General features: G+C 45.0%; 2 protein-coding genes across 4 annotated transcripts in view; both read right to left on the reverse strand.

Moving 5' to 3' along the window:
- Nucleotides 1–18605, reverse strand: part of HS6ST2 (heparan sulfate 6-O-sulfotransferase 2) — a 280792-nt gene that overhangs the window by 139230 nt on the left and 122957 nt on the right. The gene's annotated exons all lie outside the window — the stretch shown is intronic.
- Nucleotides 10556–10759, reverse strand: LOC131822093 (cytochrome c oxidase subunit 7C, mitochondrial-like). The gene has a single exon (XM_059158481.1). The coding sequence runs from the start codon at nucleotides 10757–10759 to the stop codon at nucleotides 10556–10558; it is 204 nt and encodes a 67-aa protein (XP_059014464.1).

Below are 18605 nucleotides of genomic sequence, written 5' to 3' on the forward strand. Positions count from 1 at the left end.
AGAGACACCACTGCCACCTTCAGAGTCTCTGCTGTCTGGCTCCACTTGCTTTGCCCTGTAAGAGTAGCGATGATGCTGGTTAGAGGCCTGCTCCCACCTGTCCTCCTCCATCCCATCCTACAAACTTCAGCCAGAGTCCTGTGCCTCCCATCACTCTGCTGCCCAGAAACCCAGTGGTTCTCACCCACCAGCCTATCTTTTACACTAACCAACCCACTTCATCAGCTCATGTCCCATGATCCGTGTACTTCCCCATCCTACCCAGTGTACTCACCAGGCCCTCCCACAAACCCACCAAGTGTGATTGCTCCATGGACAACTTGGGCCATTTTCTCCATCTGAAATGACCTCTCTGTTTAGTGAAATCCCACCCAGCTTTTCCTTGGGTCCAGCTGAAGTCTCTGACCAATCCAGCCCCTTCTCTCCAGCGAATTCCTGCCTCATCTTTTACTTCCTCCTTTGACAGTGACACACAACTTTGCATGACAAACCACATAGGGCCGGAGGTCTTCAAAGGGAGGGGGAAATGTAGCAATGGTAACTCCTAGAGATATGTTTAGTTGTCGTAACTGGAGAGGGCTGCTGTTGGCCTCTAGTGGGGTGAGGCCAGGAATGAAGCTGAACATCCCACAACATGGACATCCTATAAGGTCTACAGGACATCCTCCCGTTAAGTTATCCCACCCAAAAAGAATGTCAAGTGCGCCAAGGATGGAAAACCCCAATTTACCCACATGGAAGTGTTGTCTACTCAATTGGATGGGAAGCTCTCTGAGCAGCAATATTATCATTCAGCATCTAGCACAAAGCTGAGTCCCTGTGATAACATTCTTGGATAAATGCATGTTGATTATATGTCACCATCTATCTCGTTGAGTAGAGAGAAGAAAATTTCATCTAAAATGATGGGTTTGGTTTTATCATACCTTTTTGTGTAATGGAGTTTAAAAATTACTTTTAAAGAAGGTCATTCTAGACTAATGTTTAGTGTCCTTTTTTCTTCAGCCTTTTCTGAGATAGATGGCTCTAAGTAAGGAAATGGGGACAGCAGAAGTCATGGGGCTTGTCTAAAATTGTCAATTATGATACACTACAGAGAACAGAAGTCTCAGTCTCTCATTTTCTACTCATTTTCTGTGGCTGAGCAGATTGTAGACAATTCACCCATTTGACAGACATGTAGTCAACTCTTATTGTATACAACAAGCACTGGGCTAGGCTCGATTCTCAAGTCTTGGTGATGCATTCACTGCTAGAAGCCATGTCATTGTCATGGCTTACATTTTGCCATGGAAGCAATACTATAATCTTTACTGGAGGTTCAGCATTAAGTACACCATACATAGGCCTATGCATGTAACATAAAGGCGATCATAACCAAGTCATAAGTTAGTCTCTATAACAAATTCACATAGAACATTGTTCTCCAAGTTCTTTAAATAAACAATGGCCTCTGGATACAGTGATGTATATATTCAACATACAAAATACAACTCCACTGAATTTATAAAGTCAACTCAAACATAATACAGTAGCTATAAAAATGGATATCAAGGGGCACCTGAATGGCTCAGTTGGTTAAGCATCTGCCCTCAGCTCAGGTCATGATCCCGGGGTCCTGGGATCAAGCCCCATGATCCCTGCTCAGTGGGGAGTCTGCTTCTCTCTCTCTCTCTCTCATTTACTCTTTCTCAAATAAATAAATAAAACCTTTTTAAAAAACGGGTATCAAATCCTGGGTTGAGCAATAAATGTGTTAACCTTCTACGAACTTGGAATGACTTAGGGAGTGGTATGCAAAGCTGAATTTAAAGTCCTTGATCTTTTTGAAAAGTCATCTTAAGAAAGCTGATGTTGACCTTTTCTTGTTCTCCAGAACCTTCCTGACACTTGACAGCTACCAGCATATTTCACACTTCTAGAAAAACATATATATACATATATATATGTGTGTGTGTGTGTGTATATATATATATATATATATATATATATATATATATATAAAATCTTCCACATATGGAAGATAAGGTTGATAAAGTGGGTTGGCTTATGTGAGGGCCAGGACGATAGGTAGGAACCACTTAATCTTCTGGGCAGCAGAGTGACAGGAGGCCTCTGCCTCTCATTTGCAGAACAGGTTGGGGGCAGGAGGGCCAGGAGCCGAGCTGTAACCCCCTTCATCCCCACTTTTACGAAGAAAGGGGGTAAAATCAACATATAAAGGAGTGATCATCAGCACCACTTTTCTTTCCAGAACCTGCGTCAAAAACACTTTTCAAAAAAAATCATAGAAATAAGGGTACAAGAGTATCCTAGAGCCAAAAGATGAATACAGAGAGAATTGCTGTGTGGGTGGAGAACTCAGCAGCTGCCACGTGGCCCAGCAGCCGGGGCTGAGGTACAGGAGCACAGAAGTGCCTGCAGAGAAAGGGAGGGAGAGGAAGAACCTGCTGGAGCTCAGGTCAGGATCAGCACTGCGGGGAGCTGGGCAGTGGCTGCGATTCTGCAGCAGTTCAATCCATTTTGAAAACAAGAGACTCTGTCCTTTGAAACCTGCTTCACACCTCATTGATGATACTTTACATCCTTTCCCCAAACCCATGAGGACCATCTAGTAAATGAAGCTGCTCTAAAGTAGATTAAATGTGCAGGCTACATCCTCGTACTTAAACCCCATCTAATCTAAGAATTAGTGAAAACTCATAATTTTCACTAGATATAAATATCGCATTACGATTGTTTCAAGGAAAATGCCCGAAAGAGTATGGTGGAACTGTCAGATACTGATATCTTAGAGGATAGTTTTTAATTGGATCAAAACCTCTATAGTCTTTTAAAAAGCTCATTAAGATCTGAGCCACAAAATAAACTTGAAAGGAAAGAAGGCAAAGCTTCTTTTAATTAATGGAGGTAAATGCAATATTTGCAGAAGTCGATTTGGAGAAGATTCATTTGGGATTGTTCCACAAGCTCTCTGATCATCTACATTGGTCCCCACCCCCAGCCCCCACCACATCCAGCACACATGATGATGACAATAACTGTAAATTCTTAAGCCTTTACATTGTACCTGGTCTGCACTGAGTGCTTTACATGGATAAATTCCTTTATTCCATCCAATAGCCCTATAAACTAGGTACTCTATCTCCAGTCTACAGATGAGGGTGGGAACTGAGCCTCAGAGAGGTGGTGGGTAGCTCAAAGTCACACCGCTAACAAGTGGCAGAGTCACAGTGCCAACCCAGGCAGTCTGACTACAGAGCCCATTGCTGTAGTTCTTCTCCCCACTGGCCACCCGCTTGCATTTATATCCCTTCCCCCAGATGGCCCTTCCATATTTGTTAGCTGTAGCTCTTATAGGAGCCAGTGTAGCTACCCATATAGGGAACGCATTACAAACCACTACATAAGTGCACAGGTCAGCTGCCTGAAGTACGTACAGAGCCCATCTCTGATTTGCACTGGGGCCAAGTTTTACCAATCTGTTCCAGCCTCCGCATGACCAGCCCTTCTCCCAACAAAAGCTCTTGTGCCTGGCTGCCTTCTCTCCCACTGCTCTGAAAATGGGGCCTCTTTTCACCCCTTGAGAAGCGTGACCATCAACCATTGGGAGAAGCGCTCCCTCTTTGGTTTGCTGAGAAGCGTGACCTTTTCATAGTCCAAATAGCTGGGCTCAAACTCTCCTTTAACACAAAATGGTCCTCCTGTTTCCCTTCATCTTGGCTGAAAACAATGTCTCTGATGTCAGGCCATAATAGCTACCATTTATAGAGTGCTTACCACATGCCAGGCACTCGGCATCCAGCCTATCACTGAAACCTTATGACCCATTCCACCAGGTAAGCACATGTCTTATTCCTATTGTGCAAGTGAGAAAATGGAGACTTGGCTAGAGTAAGTGATTTGCCCACAGTAGCACAGCAAGGATGTGCTGCAGACAGGATTAGGGTCTGAAGCTGTAAAACCAACGTTGACAGGTCATTCCACTCAGCTGAACCTTCATGTCCTCATCTGCAACATGAAGCAAATAAGAGTTCCTATCTGACGGAGTCATTGTAAGGACGCAGTAAGACTGTGCGGCAAAGACTCAGCACCATGCCTACACAAAGGAAGCTCCCCGTGATGGGTATTTCCCTTTCTTCGTTGAGGAGTTGTCTTCATGGGGCAGGCCGTTACTCCCAGGACTCCAAGCCCAAGACACCTGGAGGGAGATCCAGGCTAAGTAGCTGCAGGTAGGCCTTGAAAATCTCTCTCGGGAGCACGGGCTCAGGTGGCTCTGGGTTTCATTTCTGCACTAAGGCATTATTAGGCACTTTATACCTACCTACACTCAAGCCAATGACTGCACTGTCTAGGGGAGGCAACACACAGTGGGACACATCATGTAGCTGAACTCATTAGTAAGGACACTGTTTTAAGATGTGCTCTAGACCAGACTTTGTTATAAGGTCTCTCACATAAGCTGTTTTTCTAAAAGTGAGAAAGAATGGGACTGTTTTCCTGTTGGGTTAGTAATGAGAGCCCAAGCTCCCTTCAGGAGACAAGGATGGTGTTAAAATGAAAAGATATAGAAACTAATCCAATCCGTTTGAAATATGCCAAGCCACAAAGCAATGGAATGATTTCCTTTGTTCAAAATGTAACGTTCAAAATGTATGCAGACATTAGAAGTTAAAAAAGAGAGGTGACCAATTCTCCCTTGGAGAGAGTCAGAGAATGCTTCATAGAAGACAGCTGAGTCTTCAGTGATGAGTTGAAGGCAGGTAGAGGTGGGTGGGGGAGAAGAAGGGCTTTTCAGGCAAAAGAAAAGCAGAAAAAACCACAAAGGTGTGTGATGACAGCTGTGAGAGTTAAAGGGGAGGGTTGGCTGGACAGATAAGCAAAGGTCAGATGAAGAAGAGCCTTACAAGTCATGCCAAGGAACAGAACGTACCGACTGTGGTTTCAAAGGCGTTCTGCAGATGGTTGATGGCACGCCCTACACTGAAAAATGTGAGTGTGGGGAGGAAGGGTGATTCCATGATGAAATCCATTCGGGATGCTGAGTCTACAAAGCTAAACAGGATTTTAACTGGATGACTTCTCGGGACATCCAATATGAACCTCCAAGAGGAGAAGAGCATAGTACATAGGCTTTCCCAAAGCTACTTGACCACAGTCCTATTTTTCACAGAGCATCCCGTAAAACCAGGGTGCAATGAAATGTACTTTGGGAAATGTGGGTTCAACAGTTTAAAAGGGGCCTTGAAAGATCTATCAGCAGCATGAAAACAGACTTGTACAGTAAAGTGGAATCGGAGAGACATTATGAAGCTCTTGAAATACTCTAAGACATGCTCAAGTAGTCACTGGCATGGAGAGAGGAGAGGTCATCTTTGAAAACTATTCATCAAGTGGAATCCATAGAACTTGAAGGATTGATTTAGACAAGTGGGTGAAGGGAAGGGTGTGCCCAAGTTCCCAGCTTGGTAGAGCATATGGAAGGCAATATCACTATTAAACCATGGTGAAGGGTATAGAGAGAAGTGCAGGATTGGGGTGGAGTGGTGGTTGGTGCTGGTTTCCATTTTGGAGTGCGTGGAGTTTGAGAAAAGTATGGGATATCTGAAATTTAACAGGCAGTTGGATGGATGGGTCTGAAGCTCAAGAGAAAGGTCACGGCTGCAGAGGTAGATTTGGGAGTTGTCATTATATAGATGGTACATCAATGGGAATGAATGAGATTGCCCAACTGAAGAGAGAGAGTGGCCAGCCTTCGTACTACATGCTATGGACACAGGCTGGATATAGGTTAATCAGGGCTGCGTTTGACAATCTGGTCATCAGTGACCTAGGGGAAGATAGTTCCACTGGAAATATTGGAAAAGAAGCCAGTTATCAGGAAACAAATGAAGAATGGAAGGTGAGACTCTGGAAAGGGCAAATCTAGGAAATGTTCATTAAAAATAATCTGAAGAAACAGAAGGTATTTATGTTAAAAAGAAGACATGGGAGAGGAGGGTCAGGACAGATGATGTTAAAGAGCAAAGAGAGTTATTCTGTATTTCCCAGGAAGGGACGAACTTCAATTACATGTTAGACTGACCTGGGTCCTTGTCCAGTCTGTATGACCTTGGGCAAGTCATGTCAACGATCTGAGCCTTGGTTTCTGAATCCACAAAGCAATAAGCATAGGTCTCTCATGGGGTACTGTGAGGATTAAATTAGTGACTAAAGTAGCATATGGGTGAATGTATGGATACCACTGTTTGGCATGTGGTAAGTGCCCCCAAAGGGTTCCATCTCACTTTCTAAGTCACAGAAATGTGAAATAATGCCAGTAGTGCTTTGCAAACTCACAGTCGTGACAAAGACATCTATGGTGGGCGGGGAGCGTGTCTATAAATCTCTTTTGGAATTTTCACTTTGTCAGGACCCCGAGATGCATCCGGAGATGCATTCCCCTTCGTCTCCTCCCTCACTGCCCCCGACCGGGCCCTGAGGTCCCTGGCAGAGCACAATCCCTCCACAATAGGTTTCTTTCACCTCGGTGCACACCTGGGCCTCCCCAGGGGCTTCCCAGGGAGACTCCGAGCCAGGGAATTTCGGTCTGGAATTGCCACTCCAGGAACGCCCCCCTAAGGCCCCACGAGCTCTGCCTTCAGAAATCCTCTCCAGGAAGGCTGGCCAGGGAGAGCAGAAGAAGGCCTGCATTGTCTCAGAGCGTCCCGGGAATGAAGCCTTGAATGGAAGGAAGGGCTTCTTTCCTTGGGGCCTCCTAAAAATCCTTCCACACTGGGAAGTTACAAAGGCAAACAATCTCTCTTAAGGTGTGCAGAAGGCAAGGTTACCAAAAATGGGCTTTGGCAAAGCTGGAAATACCAGCCGGAAAGAGAGGCACGAAATGGAAGCCATCCAAACCACTGGTTGAAGGTTCCGAAGGGATTTGGCTTGCGTATTCTGAGGATCGAGGCCACCAGACATACTTCTCACTCCTGTCACAATGAAGAATGGGACTCTCCCCCAAAGGTCAAAAGGGTGAGTGAAGCAGAGCAGGAAAAGTTCCCCCAAATTCAATGAGACCCTCTAAGTCAGAGATTCCCCACGTGGGCTGCTCCTTGGAATCACCTGGGGAGCTTTGAAAATTATAAATGCCCAGACCCCCACCCTCGACCAAATGAATCTGAATCTTACGAGATGGGGCATGAGTCTGAGCACTTTTGGAAAAGCTCCCCGGGAGATGCCAATGTGCAATATAGAGTGGGGAGCCCTGTCCCTATCTATGTGTGACACCCAAGCATGGAGTCTAGGACACAGTGCGTGTGGGAGAACCAAGAGGACCCTTTCTCCACTCCCGCAGCAGGCACCAAGCACACCACTGAATGAAACCACATTTGCTCAGGCTGGCATCACACCAAGAAACAATCCCACAAAATCCGGCCATTTGCAACATGGTTAGACCTTGAGGGCATTCGGCTCACAGAGATAAGTCAGACAGAGAAAGACAAACACTGTCCGGTCTCACTAATGTGTGGCATCAGAAAAAGTGAAACTCACAGAGAAACAGAGATAGGAAGGATGGTTGCCAGGTGCTAGGAGAGTGGGAAATGGCAAGATCCTGGTCGAAGGCTACCAACTTCCAGTTACAGGATGAACGAGTTCTGGGGCCATAATGTACACAGAACAAGGTGGCTATGGTTTGCTATACTGTATTGTATCCTGGAAAGTTGCTAAGAGTAGATCTTAAATGTTCTCAACACACACACACACACACACACACACACACTTTAACTATGCAAGGTGACAGATGTGTTAACTAACCTTATCACACTAATCATTTCACTGTGTATGTGTATTAAATCATCAGGTTAAACAGCTTAAACTCACGCAATGTTATATGTCAATTACATCTCAATAAAGCTGGGGGGTGGGCAGAGAAACAACCACAAAGATCATAAAACAAGGTCCTAAAGAAATGACCACATGGCGTTTGAGATGTTGACATAACAGACTCAGCCACCCACCAGGCACCAGACACTCCCCTTGGGAAGGCTCTGCGGTTTCTGTCCTTTCCTCCCCCAGTCCACCTCCTCCCTGGTTCCGTTCAGAAAAGGGAACATCTTAGCCTTTCAATGTCTGATATAAACCTCTTTCAGTTATGCTTTTCAATTTTAAGCTGCATTTGAGTCTTTTCAACTTAATTGAGGCAGAAGAAAATGATTAAATGTTGTATCAAAAGCAAGCATTCCCGTGCAGCTCTCAACATCACACCCAGAGAGCCCCTGCACCGCGACTCCATCGTACAAGACTTCAGGATGATGCTGAGGCCCATGTGTGGCCCTCGGAAGTGTTCAGAAGACAGAAGTATAGAGAACTGAAGCATGAAATTGCTTCGAAATGATGAAGCAAAGAAGTGTTTTTCTTCCCAATCAAATCTTCTCTGAAAATCCTGACAGCAGGTTTACTCAACGCCCTTGAGATCCACTCCGTAGCATTGTTTTTCATACCTTGGTCTCCTGTTCAGCACATCACCCTCTAATGCCAGCCATTTACCTTTAAATCACTTACAAAGAGCCACATTAACAGGGCCGGACACTTGGAGGATGGCTTCGGAAGTGAGCACGGAATTGAAATGAAGGGGTAGAGACAGCTCTGCCAGCTCTGAACCACTCACTCACTGTCCAATTGGCAATGCCAAGTTGGAGGGACTGTTCTGGGCAGCCCAGCCCCAGTGATGGGGGGAAGGTTGGCTTGAACCCCTCCCAGAGGTAGAACCATTCAAAAAGAGACAGGGAGAGCGAAGAGTTTGTTTTCATACTCGTGGTCACTGTGGGACTGTAATGTTATCTGGGCCATCGATGCTCCAGAGAGGGGGCACCAGAGAGTTCTGGTTAGCACAGGAGAAAAGTCAGTGAACTGGGAGCCAGGAGACCTGGGTTCCATTCCTGGAACTGCACCCAGACGTCTAGAAATACAGATCAGTGATTATGCCCAAGGTCTATGGCAAGACTTCTGAGCTGTGTGACCAGAGGCAAGTTGCCGAACCTCTCTGGGCCTCAGTCAGTTCCTCATCTGTAAGATGGAATGACAATGGTTTCTACTTTTCGGCGTCATTCTGAGGATTCAGTGAGTTAAAACAAACCCTTAGAACAGTGACCAGCATATGGGCATCACTCTGTAAAGTTGAACTCTCGGTACTGGTTTTAGCTGCAAAACGAAAGCCGTCCTCAATGATTCTTAAGTCAAAGACTGTGCTTTGTTTATGTCATGGAGAACCTCTGTCAGATGTCGAAGTGGAAACAGCAGCAGGAGTTGAGAATGTCCTGGGCCAGTCTGCTTGCTTTTCCAGCAAAATCCTGGATTTGTGGCATAACTGGGGAATGAGTCACTGTGGTTAACCAAGTTTTCCAGATTACAAAGGTTTAGGACTTCAGACTTTCTCAGGAGTCACCAGCTGTCCCCCATCCACCCCGGCTAGCTGATTCTCCGCCCTGCAGCCCCGCCTTCCTCACAGCTGCGCCTTAATCTTTATCATTCTCTTCTTCACTCTCTTGGCTTCCTGCCTGTCTTTCCCGCTGATACTTTTCTTACTCCCTTTGCCTTCCCTTTTTGGAGTCACATATTGCCTCTACCCGGACCCTCTCCCGAGCCTGGCTCGTCCCTACGAGGCGCTCATCACCAGAGCGCTCATCACCACTGAAATGACGCTCTCGGAAGTATTTCTGAGAATTCTGAGATTTTCTGAGAAATTCTGAGAATTTCTGAATGGATGATATTTACTCATCTGTTTGTTCATTCATACATTCATTCATTCAATCCATCCTGTCAATCATCCAAGGCATTCTTTTCTTTTTGGTCATAAAACTAATTATAGGGCACCCTGCATAATCTCTGGAGTCAATATTTGGCTCTTTTTCATGCTGTTAGCAGAATCATTCTTTGCAGCCACAAATGAATTAAGAAAGTAGACACAGATCTCTAAAAATACCACCACTTTGGGTACCCAAGGGCTTTGAACGAGTGGCTGAGAATAAACTTCATAATGTATAATTGATTTTTTTTAATTTGGTTGAATATTTTTTTTAAAACCCTCTTCAAAGCAGATCTTATGCTAAGATACATTTAAGTGCAAAGACAGCGGAATGGTGACTACCACTTGTCATTATCTAAGCATTTTTGGTAATCTATTCAGGGAACCACATTGGGGAAATGGAGGGGTTTTGTTGTTGTTGTTGTTGTTGTTGTTTTAAGGATTCATATAGTAAGTTTATTTATAAACATATCGGGTATATTGAATTCCAGAGTTAGATCCAGGGGCACCTGGGTGGCTCAGTGAGTTAAAGCCTCTGCCTTTGGCTCAGGTCATGATCCCAGGGTCCTGGGATCGAGCCCCGCATCTGGTTTTCTGTTCAGCAGGGAGCCTGCTTCCCCTCCTCTCTCTCTCTCTCTGCCTGCCTCTCTGCCTATTTGTGATCTCTGTCAAACAAATAAAATTTTTTTAAAAAGAGTTAGATCCATTTTTAAAAGAGACTGCACCTCTTAAAATGTTCCTTTTCACATCTGTTTTATGGATTAATTAAAACATCCTTCTTTTTTTAAGCTGTTGGTGTCTTATTATTAAAAAAGGTGCAGCGAATCCAAATCCAAAGTACATGGTCACCATAATTAGTAACCACCACTTGTTTTCCAGTGAAAATGGCCTGTTCTTCCCTGGGCCCTCCTCATAGTGGCTCCTACAGGGCACAAAGGTTGTGAACCTTGGGATGCTCTGTCCCAGCATGGCGCTAACTGGAAGTTCTGTGAAGGGCTGGAAGGCGCAGAGACCCAAGATGGAAGAAAGCAGGAAAAATGTTCTAAGTAGACCATGGTCTCTTATGACAAAAGCTTTTGTTTCCACCATCATTTTAAATACTTCATACCACCGTCAGTCTTTATTGAATAAATATTTTAGTTGAATTAAGGGCATATTGGCTTTCCAGCATGGGCCTTTAGCAACTTATTCATAATTTCAACTGTAATATAATCTTCCTAGAAATATGTGTTCATTGATAAGATTTTAACAAAAGGTACTTATATTCATCAACGATGGTTAGGAATCACTATCCAATTTATAAGAATATTTTCTCTTACAGGTGTCCAAATACTATTTCCTCCCTTTGGACTGCTTGCCTTTCAAGTCAGAAAGCAGAAGTAGCTTGGGGATCGAACAGCAAGAAAAGTCTTTCTTTTCCTTTCTTTAAGTACACAGGAAAAGGAGCTAGTGAGTGGAGTGCACAGCTCGATTCTCAAGTTTGTCATGCTAAACCAGGGTTAAAAATTCTACCCCCCCTTTCTTATGAAAGTTATAATTTCCTGTATGAATCATTAAAAAAAGTTCTGTAGAAGCTTTCATTAATAAAATCTCTGCACTCTTGTGGAAGAAAAATCTCCAGGTTACTTAGATCTTACAAGGAAGTGACCTGATCTGGGCTTGGCAAGGCCCCAGGAAAACAGGAGAATGGGAATAATTTGGGTGCCAATTGTGACAGGAGAGTGCCTACCCAAGTGGGAGCAGTGGTTCTATGTAGACACCACTTGAATCTCAAAGTCTTTGTCTCCCCTCTTCCACCACGGCATCCATTCTCTTCCAGAGTGTTTTTTTGTTCTGGATAATAGAACTAAAGCTGGGGGAGAAGCAAGCTGGACCATGAAGAACCAGGAGATCCTACAATCTAGCAGTGGGGTCAGGAATCTGAACTGGGACTCCCAAGCTTCTGAATGGGGAGGGCACACAAAAACCATTGGAGAGAAACTTTTGTTGGTAACAGCTTTATGGAGATATGATACCACCTATATACCACACCATGCACCCATTCAAAGTGAACAAGCCAATGTTTTTAGTGTATTCACACAGTTGCACAACTATAGCCACAGTCAATTTTGGAACATTTTCAACACCCCAAAAGGAAACTACATCTTCTCTAGCTGATCAACCAATCTCCCTCCTTCCCCTATCATCTGGTAACTGCTGATTGGCTTCCTATGTGCATGAATTTGCCTATTCTAGACATTTCATATACATGACATCATAGAATATGTGGGCTTTTGTGTCTGCCTTGTTTCTGGTATCATGTCTTCTAGGTTCATCCATGCTGTAGCATGGACCAGTCCTTCATTCTTTTTCTTACCGATGAAATCATACACCATTGTGTGGAGGTGTGTACCTCGGTTGTTTATCCGCTCGTCAGCTGAAGAACTTTTGGGTTGTTTCCACCCTTGGGCTGATATTTGTTTTCATGGTATAGATACTGACTTCTCAATCAGGACCCAAAATCATGTCTACAACAACTCCAAGAGAATCCCTGTAAATCTCCAACTTAACTCTCTCCACATGCCCTATGCTAGACGTTGGTCTTCCAGGCAAGAATTGCACATGACTGAGTATTCAGAGAGAGTTTGAGATTGAAATTGTGTGTGTATGTTTATGTGTGTGTGTGTGTGTGTGAGAGAGAGAGAGAGAGAGAGAGAGAGATGAGAGAGTGAGATGGGGGAGAGAGAGTTTCCTTCGATAACAGCCCCATCTTCTTTCTTCATCTCGGCAGGTCTGCTAGGGAATTGATCAGAAGTTTCTGTTTAGTAGGAAAAGGCTTTAACCTAAATATTTACATAGGGACATTTGGCTTGACTTCTATCTTGGTCCTCTTAGATTTTTTGACATATCGTACCCCAAAACATGGAATATAGATGTTAAATCACACACCTTTAGAGTCAGTGTGAAAACGTTTGATGTTTGACAATTCAACTTTTCTCAGAGCAAGTCAGTATGTTGCCAACAGTATGCCAAGGAAGGGACCTGAGAGAAAGCTAGCAAAAAGCAATCTAAATCCGACTTTGTTCACGTTAACTTATTCCTTTTGGAATTTCAACTACTTAATTATAATCCTGGAATTGTGTTTGATTCATTTTTGACAAGACCATATGTGCCTGTGTTGCCAGATTCTAGTAAAATAGATATTCCGTGCCATGTTTCAACACTGTGCCATTTGTAAAATTAGCAATTTCAAGGAAGCAAAAGGCTACTTGCCATTTTGCTGGATCAGCACCTCATTTGATCTGCTTGCATATGCTGTGAGTAGAAGTAAAGAATGCACGATTTTGTCTCTAGATAAATAAATTTGAATGCAAAATAGATGCAAAGCTGTGTCTTGAGAGACAGAGTTCATTTACATCTCAAACTAGCTCTCAGATCAGAAACGTGGCGCTTGGGCTTCCTTCTGCTCTGGAAATGTGCTTTAAAGACGAGGAAGCTTGCCCACCAAGGGAGGAAGGCAGCACCCACTGCCTCTCATTAAAAAGACAATGTCAGGGAGGACTGGGTGGCTCAATGGGTTAGGCATCCGCCTTCAGCTCAGGCCATAATCTTAAGGTCCTGGGATAGAGCCCCACATAGACTCTTTGCTCAGTGGGGAGCATGCTTCTCCCTGTCTCCGTTTGCCTGTAGCTTCCCCTGCTAGTGTGCGGCTCTCTCTCTCTCTCTCTCTCTCTCTCTCTCTCTGTGTGTCAAATAAATTTAAAAAAATTTTTTTTAAATAAAGATCAATGTCAGGGCACCTGGGTGGCTCAGTGCGATAAGCCTCTAACTCCTGATTTAGGCTTAAGTCATGATCTCAAGCCCCACATCGGGATCCATGCTCAGTGCAGAGTCTGCTGGAGATTCTCTCTCTTTCCCTCTGCCCCTTCCCCCATCTCTCTCTCTCTCAAATAAATAAATAACATCTTTAAAGGACAATGTCAGTTTTGTGACTATCCTTTCTTAAGCTTCTCATAATCCCCTATATTATGTGGAGCTTTAGGCTTTTGAAATACTTTGACACATATCTCCCCATTTAATCTTTACAATGATCCAGTAATGGGAACATAATGGGAAAGGATAATGATGTTCACCGTATAGATCCAAACGCTGCAGTTATGGGACTTGCCCACAGTCCCACACACCTCAGAGATGGTGAAGCTGACCTTGCTGTCCCCTCTTCTGACACTTCGCCCATGATCCCTTCCACTGCCTCCGAAAGAAGTCTCAGTTGGCTATACCCTAAAACCCGGTAGGTGATGGACTTCAGAGAGGACAAAGGGAAAGGAAGCGACACTGGAAGAAATGGAAATCTGTCTTCAGCTCCGCCCCCCTCCTCGCTGGGACCATCCTGTCCTTCTATGCCACTGAGGCTGGGAGGATGATGCCTCTCTGTGGGTGTGTCAAAGCCTGGGTGTGTCAAAGGCTGGGTGGATGATGCCTCTCTGTGGGTGTGTCAAAGCCATCTCTTCTACTCTTCTTTCCTCTCCTTTACTGCACCACTGGGGACTGAAGCAGTGTGGACAGATTGAAAACTTTCCTGTGAAGGAGACCCATGTATTCCCATTGCCAGAGCTGCTTAGGCAGACCCAGCTGGCTGCAGAGAAGACACAGTAGACGTGTGCCAAGCCCTGCCCTGGGAGAGGTTGTGATCCGTTGTCAAATTTACGAGTGCCTCTCTCTTCTTGTTGAACTTCCAAATAGTACAGAGCAAGGGCCTGGAAGTCAAGAGAGATGTGGAACTGAGTCTCAGCTCTGGGACTTCCTAGCCATGCAACCTCCATCAACTTAATGTCGAAGTTTCGATTTTCTCATCCAGAAGATGGGGATAATATCTCCCACCTCACACGATCCTTGTCAGAATGACGCGAGAGAAGGTAAGTAAAAGCCATTAGTGTGGTGCCGGGAATGTGGCACTTACTAACCCTTGGCAGATATTATTTTAAATAAACTTGCAATGCTCAATACTTCTTCGGCATGTTCCAGGGAAGGGTGGGGTGGGGTGGACAGACTTGGGTCAAGTGTGAGGTCCAGTACTGAGAATCCTCTCCAAGTTTCCCGTCTGCTAGGCAGATCCTGCCTGCCAACAGACCTGCAAATCACATCTAATTTGTTTCTGTTCTCCTTATGAAAGCTCGTTAACAATAAATATTTCCCATCCCACCTACTGAATTCCTCCTGCCACCTGGATACCATTTTCCCATTTTTAATGCCTGCTCTCCTTAATGGCACCATGGCTTGGCCTAGGGTTTGCTTGAAGTACCCACCACATGTTTTCAGTAAAAGGGGAACGACAATGTGTCCCGATTGTGTTGAAAGTGGCAATCGCACATGGATTGTTAAGTTTCATGGGGAGTACCCTCTGCAGAACTTCCGTTTGTACTTCCGGTGCCCATCGCATAAAATGCAATGCTGAAGTTGGAACAGCAGTGCAGCTTTGAAATAAACAAAGGTCAATTCATGAAATAAGCCTTCCCTGAGACATCTTCTTCTGAGGCATCGAGCCAGATGGTCACGATTAAAGTCAATAGGCTTCCCATGACAAGCAGAGCACTGGACTCTGGCAACTGCCTGCAACCATTTGCTCCACGGATGGCAAGAAGGCTACAGATACCGGCCTGGCCCACAAAGCCAAGGCAACAGACTTATTCAGGTCCCGGCAAGGGAAAAGAGATGCAAGGACTCCTTGGAGTCAATTACATCCCATGTTTTCCGTGGGGGGTGAAGCTCTGGCAAGCCTTTTTATTCTTTGGCAGGCTACATTAAGGAACTGAGAGTTTCCCATAAACCCAAACTGCTAAAATCACAAAAAGGAGAGGAAACCAGGGCAGAGGTGGGAATGGGGTGGGTTTGTAGCTAAAGTGCATTATGTTCTTTGAGCCAGAAGACTTTAGGATGCCCTGAGTAGCCCACCTGCCTGTCCTTAAGGAGTGGATTCTGGGAAGGTAAATGCATCCTGACTGAAAGAAGATATAGGGCTGAATTCAAAAGAATAAAAGCAACTCCAGTTCCCAAAAGTCTGTGGTCCACCAATGCTACAAAGACACAAAAAGTCAATCTGTCTTGTCCTCCCTCCTTGATTGCCATGGGTACTGCGGGGATGCAGAGGACTACGCAATCGATGGGAAAAAGTAAGTTAACCTCAGAGCAAAGTCCCACGGATGGAAGTCGTAATACCAAGCTCCCCACCCCACCCTTCCGCTTTTTCCAAGTCAGAGGAAAACCGAAGCCTTCAGACTGCCTAACTGCGGACTGATTACCTTACCACCCTGTGGAAGGTGCTTGCCAAGAACACCAGCACCATTAGAATTCTGGGCTCCTTCCCCTGTCTGCAACTTGACAAGGAGAATGGAATTCCATCTAATAGCTTAACTGTGTAAAAAAGTACAGCTGTCATTCGTGAGACTCGAGTGAAAAATAGGCGTCTCTTCTTTTTCTCCAGTACGGCAGGGGAGTATGTTCACGTGTGTGTGCACAGGACCACACGTGTGCATGAGTTAAGAGAGGGTGGGGGATGGAACAAAAGAGGCAAGCCCTCATTCATTCCTCCAAAAGGCTGATCCCAGGGGGTTGGGAAAAGCAGACACTAGAAGCCCTATTCACGAAGGGAGGGCTGCTTTCCCTGCAGTTCATCCCCAAGGCTGGATGCTCCTGGGAAGGCACTTTAGTGACCTGAGATTCTCATCCACCACCCATTCTCCTGACCAGGAAACTGAGGTCTGGACAGAAACGGGGACCTGCTAGGGGGACTCAGCAGCAGAGTCAACAGGGACCTGTGCCTTCCTCTTTGCAAGTAACTGTTCCCCATTGCCAGGCTGCCTCTCTGTAGTTTGTGATTTTTAGCATTTTGCTTTCCTTTATGTTTTTGAAGATGCAGTTGTTTGTGTGTTACTGATTCAGGCTTTGCCTCACACTGATGTATTCTGGTATTGTCCAATCCATGCTACTTTATAAAAGGATCCCCTGAAGCATGTCAAAACATATAGTTAGTTATTTTAAAGGGAAAAATGGTTCAGTAAATCTCTACAGAATACATCATGTGAGTTAGCATAATAAAAAATTGATTGTGTTAAAATAAAATCGTTTTCGAAGACAAGCATTTGGCCGGAGGCTGAATGTCAAGTCCAAGGTGGACAGGCCTCCAGATCTGCTAACAGGGCTGCCACTGTCCAGTCACTGCTCTGAGCACCCTCACCCCCAAAGCACTCAGGGAACAGAGCTGCAGATCTTCATGCTGGCACTTTTCCAAGGACTTTGTAATTCCTGGCTTACTTCTGTTATCCCCCAGCTGACTATGACCTCCTCAAGGATGAGAATTCCTTCGTCTTTATGCCCCCAACACTCTAGCAAGGGACCTGACTCAGGAAGCATTCAGCAAATGTTGGTTAAATAAATTATTAGGGCAGGGGCACAGGGTTGGCTCATTCGGTTAGGTGTCTGCCTTCAGCTCAGATCATCATCTTGGGGTCCTGGGATCAAGCCCAACATCTGGCTCCCTGCTCAGGTGGGGAGTCGCCTTTCCCTCTCCCTCTGCCTCTCCCTGCCCACCACCTCCCGCCACTGGCTCATGCTCCTTCACTCTCTTTCTCTCCCTCTCTCTAATGACTAAATAAAATCTATAAATAAATAAATACATACATACATACATAAATACATAAATAAATGCTATTGCTCAACTTCTCTTGTGAAGACCTTAAAGGTTACGCTGATCTCCTTACCTGCCAGCAAAGGTTGAAATGAAAGGTGTAATAAAGATGAACGTAAGATGGGGCTTGAGAGAGAACCTATTCTCAAGAATCCAGAAGATGCCAGAATGGTGTTCCAGAATGTCTCACTGCTACCATCCCCTATGCCTGCCTCAACCTCCATGCCCCCAGCCTGCCTTGTGGTGCAGGAGAATTCCACCCCACCAGGGTCTGTGATCACAGGCTCCAGAGGAACTACACAGCCGGCCCCATCACCAGAAACATCCCAATGCCACAGACAGAAAGGCCACAAGAACTCGGTTGCTTTCTGAATACTGTTCCTCCCTCCTGTGTCTGGTGTTTCGAAGGACAAACCCACAGAGAAGTGAACTCATGGGGAAAAAACCCACCCTGTGGTTACCAACATTCTCCCATTTTCCTGCTCTGCCCCATTTGCAATGTACTCATTCTACCTCCCTTCCCTTGAGCTGGATTCATCTGCTATTCTGATTAGTTTCACTGCCTTGAAAATTGAATATTGATTATGAGATAAAGTATCGAAAGAAATAGTAACATTTTTGAGTCGAAAAAGGGGCTCGTCTACCCTATGACCCAGCGATTGCACTACTGGGTATATATCCTAAAGATACAAATGTGGTTTTCCGAAGGGGCATGTGCACCCAAATGTTTATGGCAGCAAAGTCCACAATAGCCAAACTATGGAAAGAACCTAGATATTCATCAACAGATGAATGGATAAAGAAGAAGTGATACACACACACACACACACACACACACACACACACACACACAATGGAATACTATGCAGCCATCAAAAGCAATGAAATCTTGCCATCTGTGATGACGTGGATGGAACTAGAAGGTATCATGCTTAGCGAAATAAGTCAGTCAGAGAAAGACAACTATCATATGATCTCCCTGAAATGAGGAAGTGGAGATGCAATGTGGGGGGTTTGGGGGGTAGGAAAAGAAAAAATGAAAGAAGATGGGATCGGGAGGGAGACAAACCATAAAAGAATCAATCTCAAAAAAGAGACTGAGGGTTGCTTGGGGAGGGGGACAGGAGACGGTGGTTGGGATATGGACATTAG

Source organism: Mustela lutreola, chromosome X (genome assembly GCF_030435805.1).
Source record: "Mustela lutreola isolate mMusLut2 chromosome X, mMusLut2.pri, whole genome shotgun sequence".
Taxonomy (NCBI): Eukaryota; Metazoa; Chordata; class Mammalia; order Carnivora; family Mustelidae; genus Mustela; species Mustela lutreola.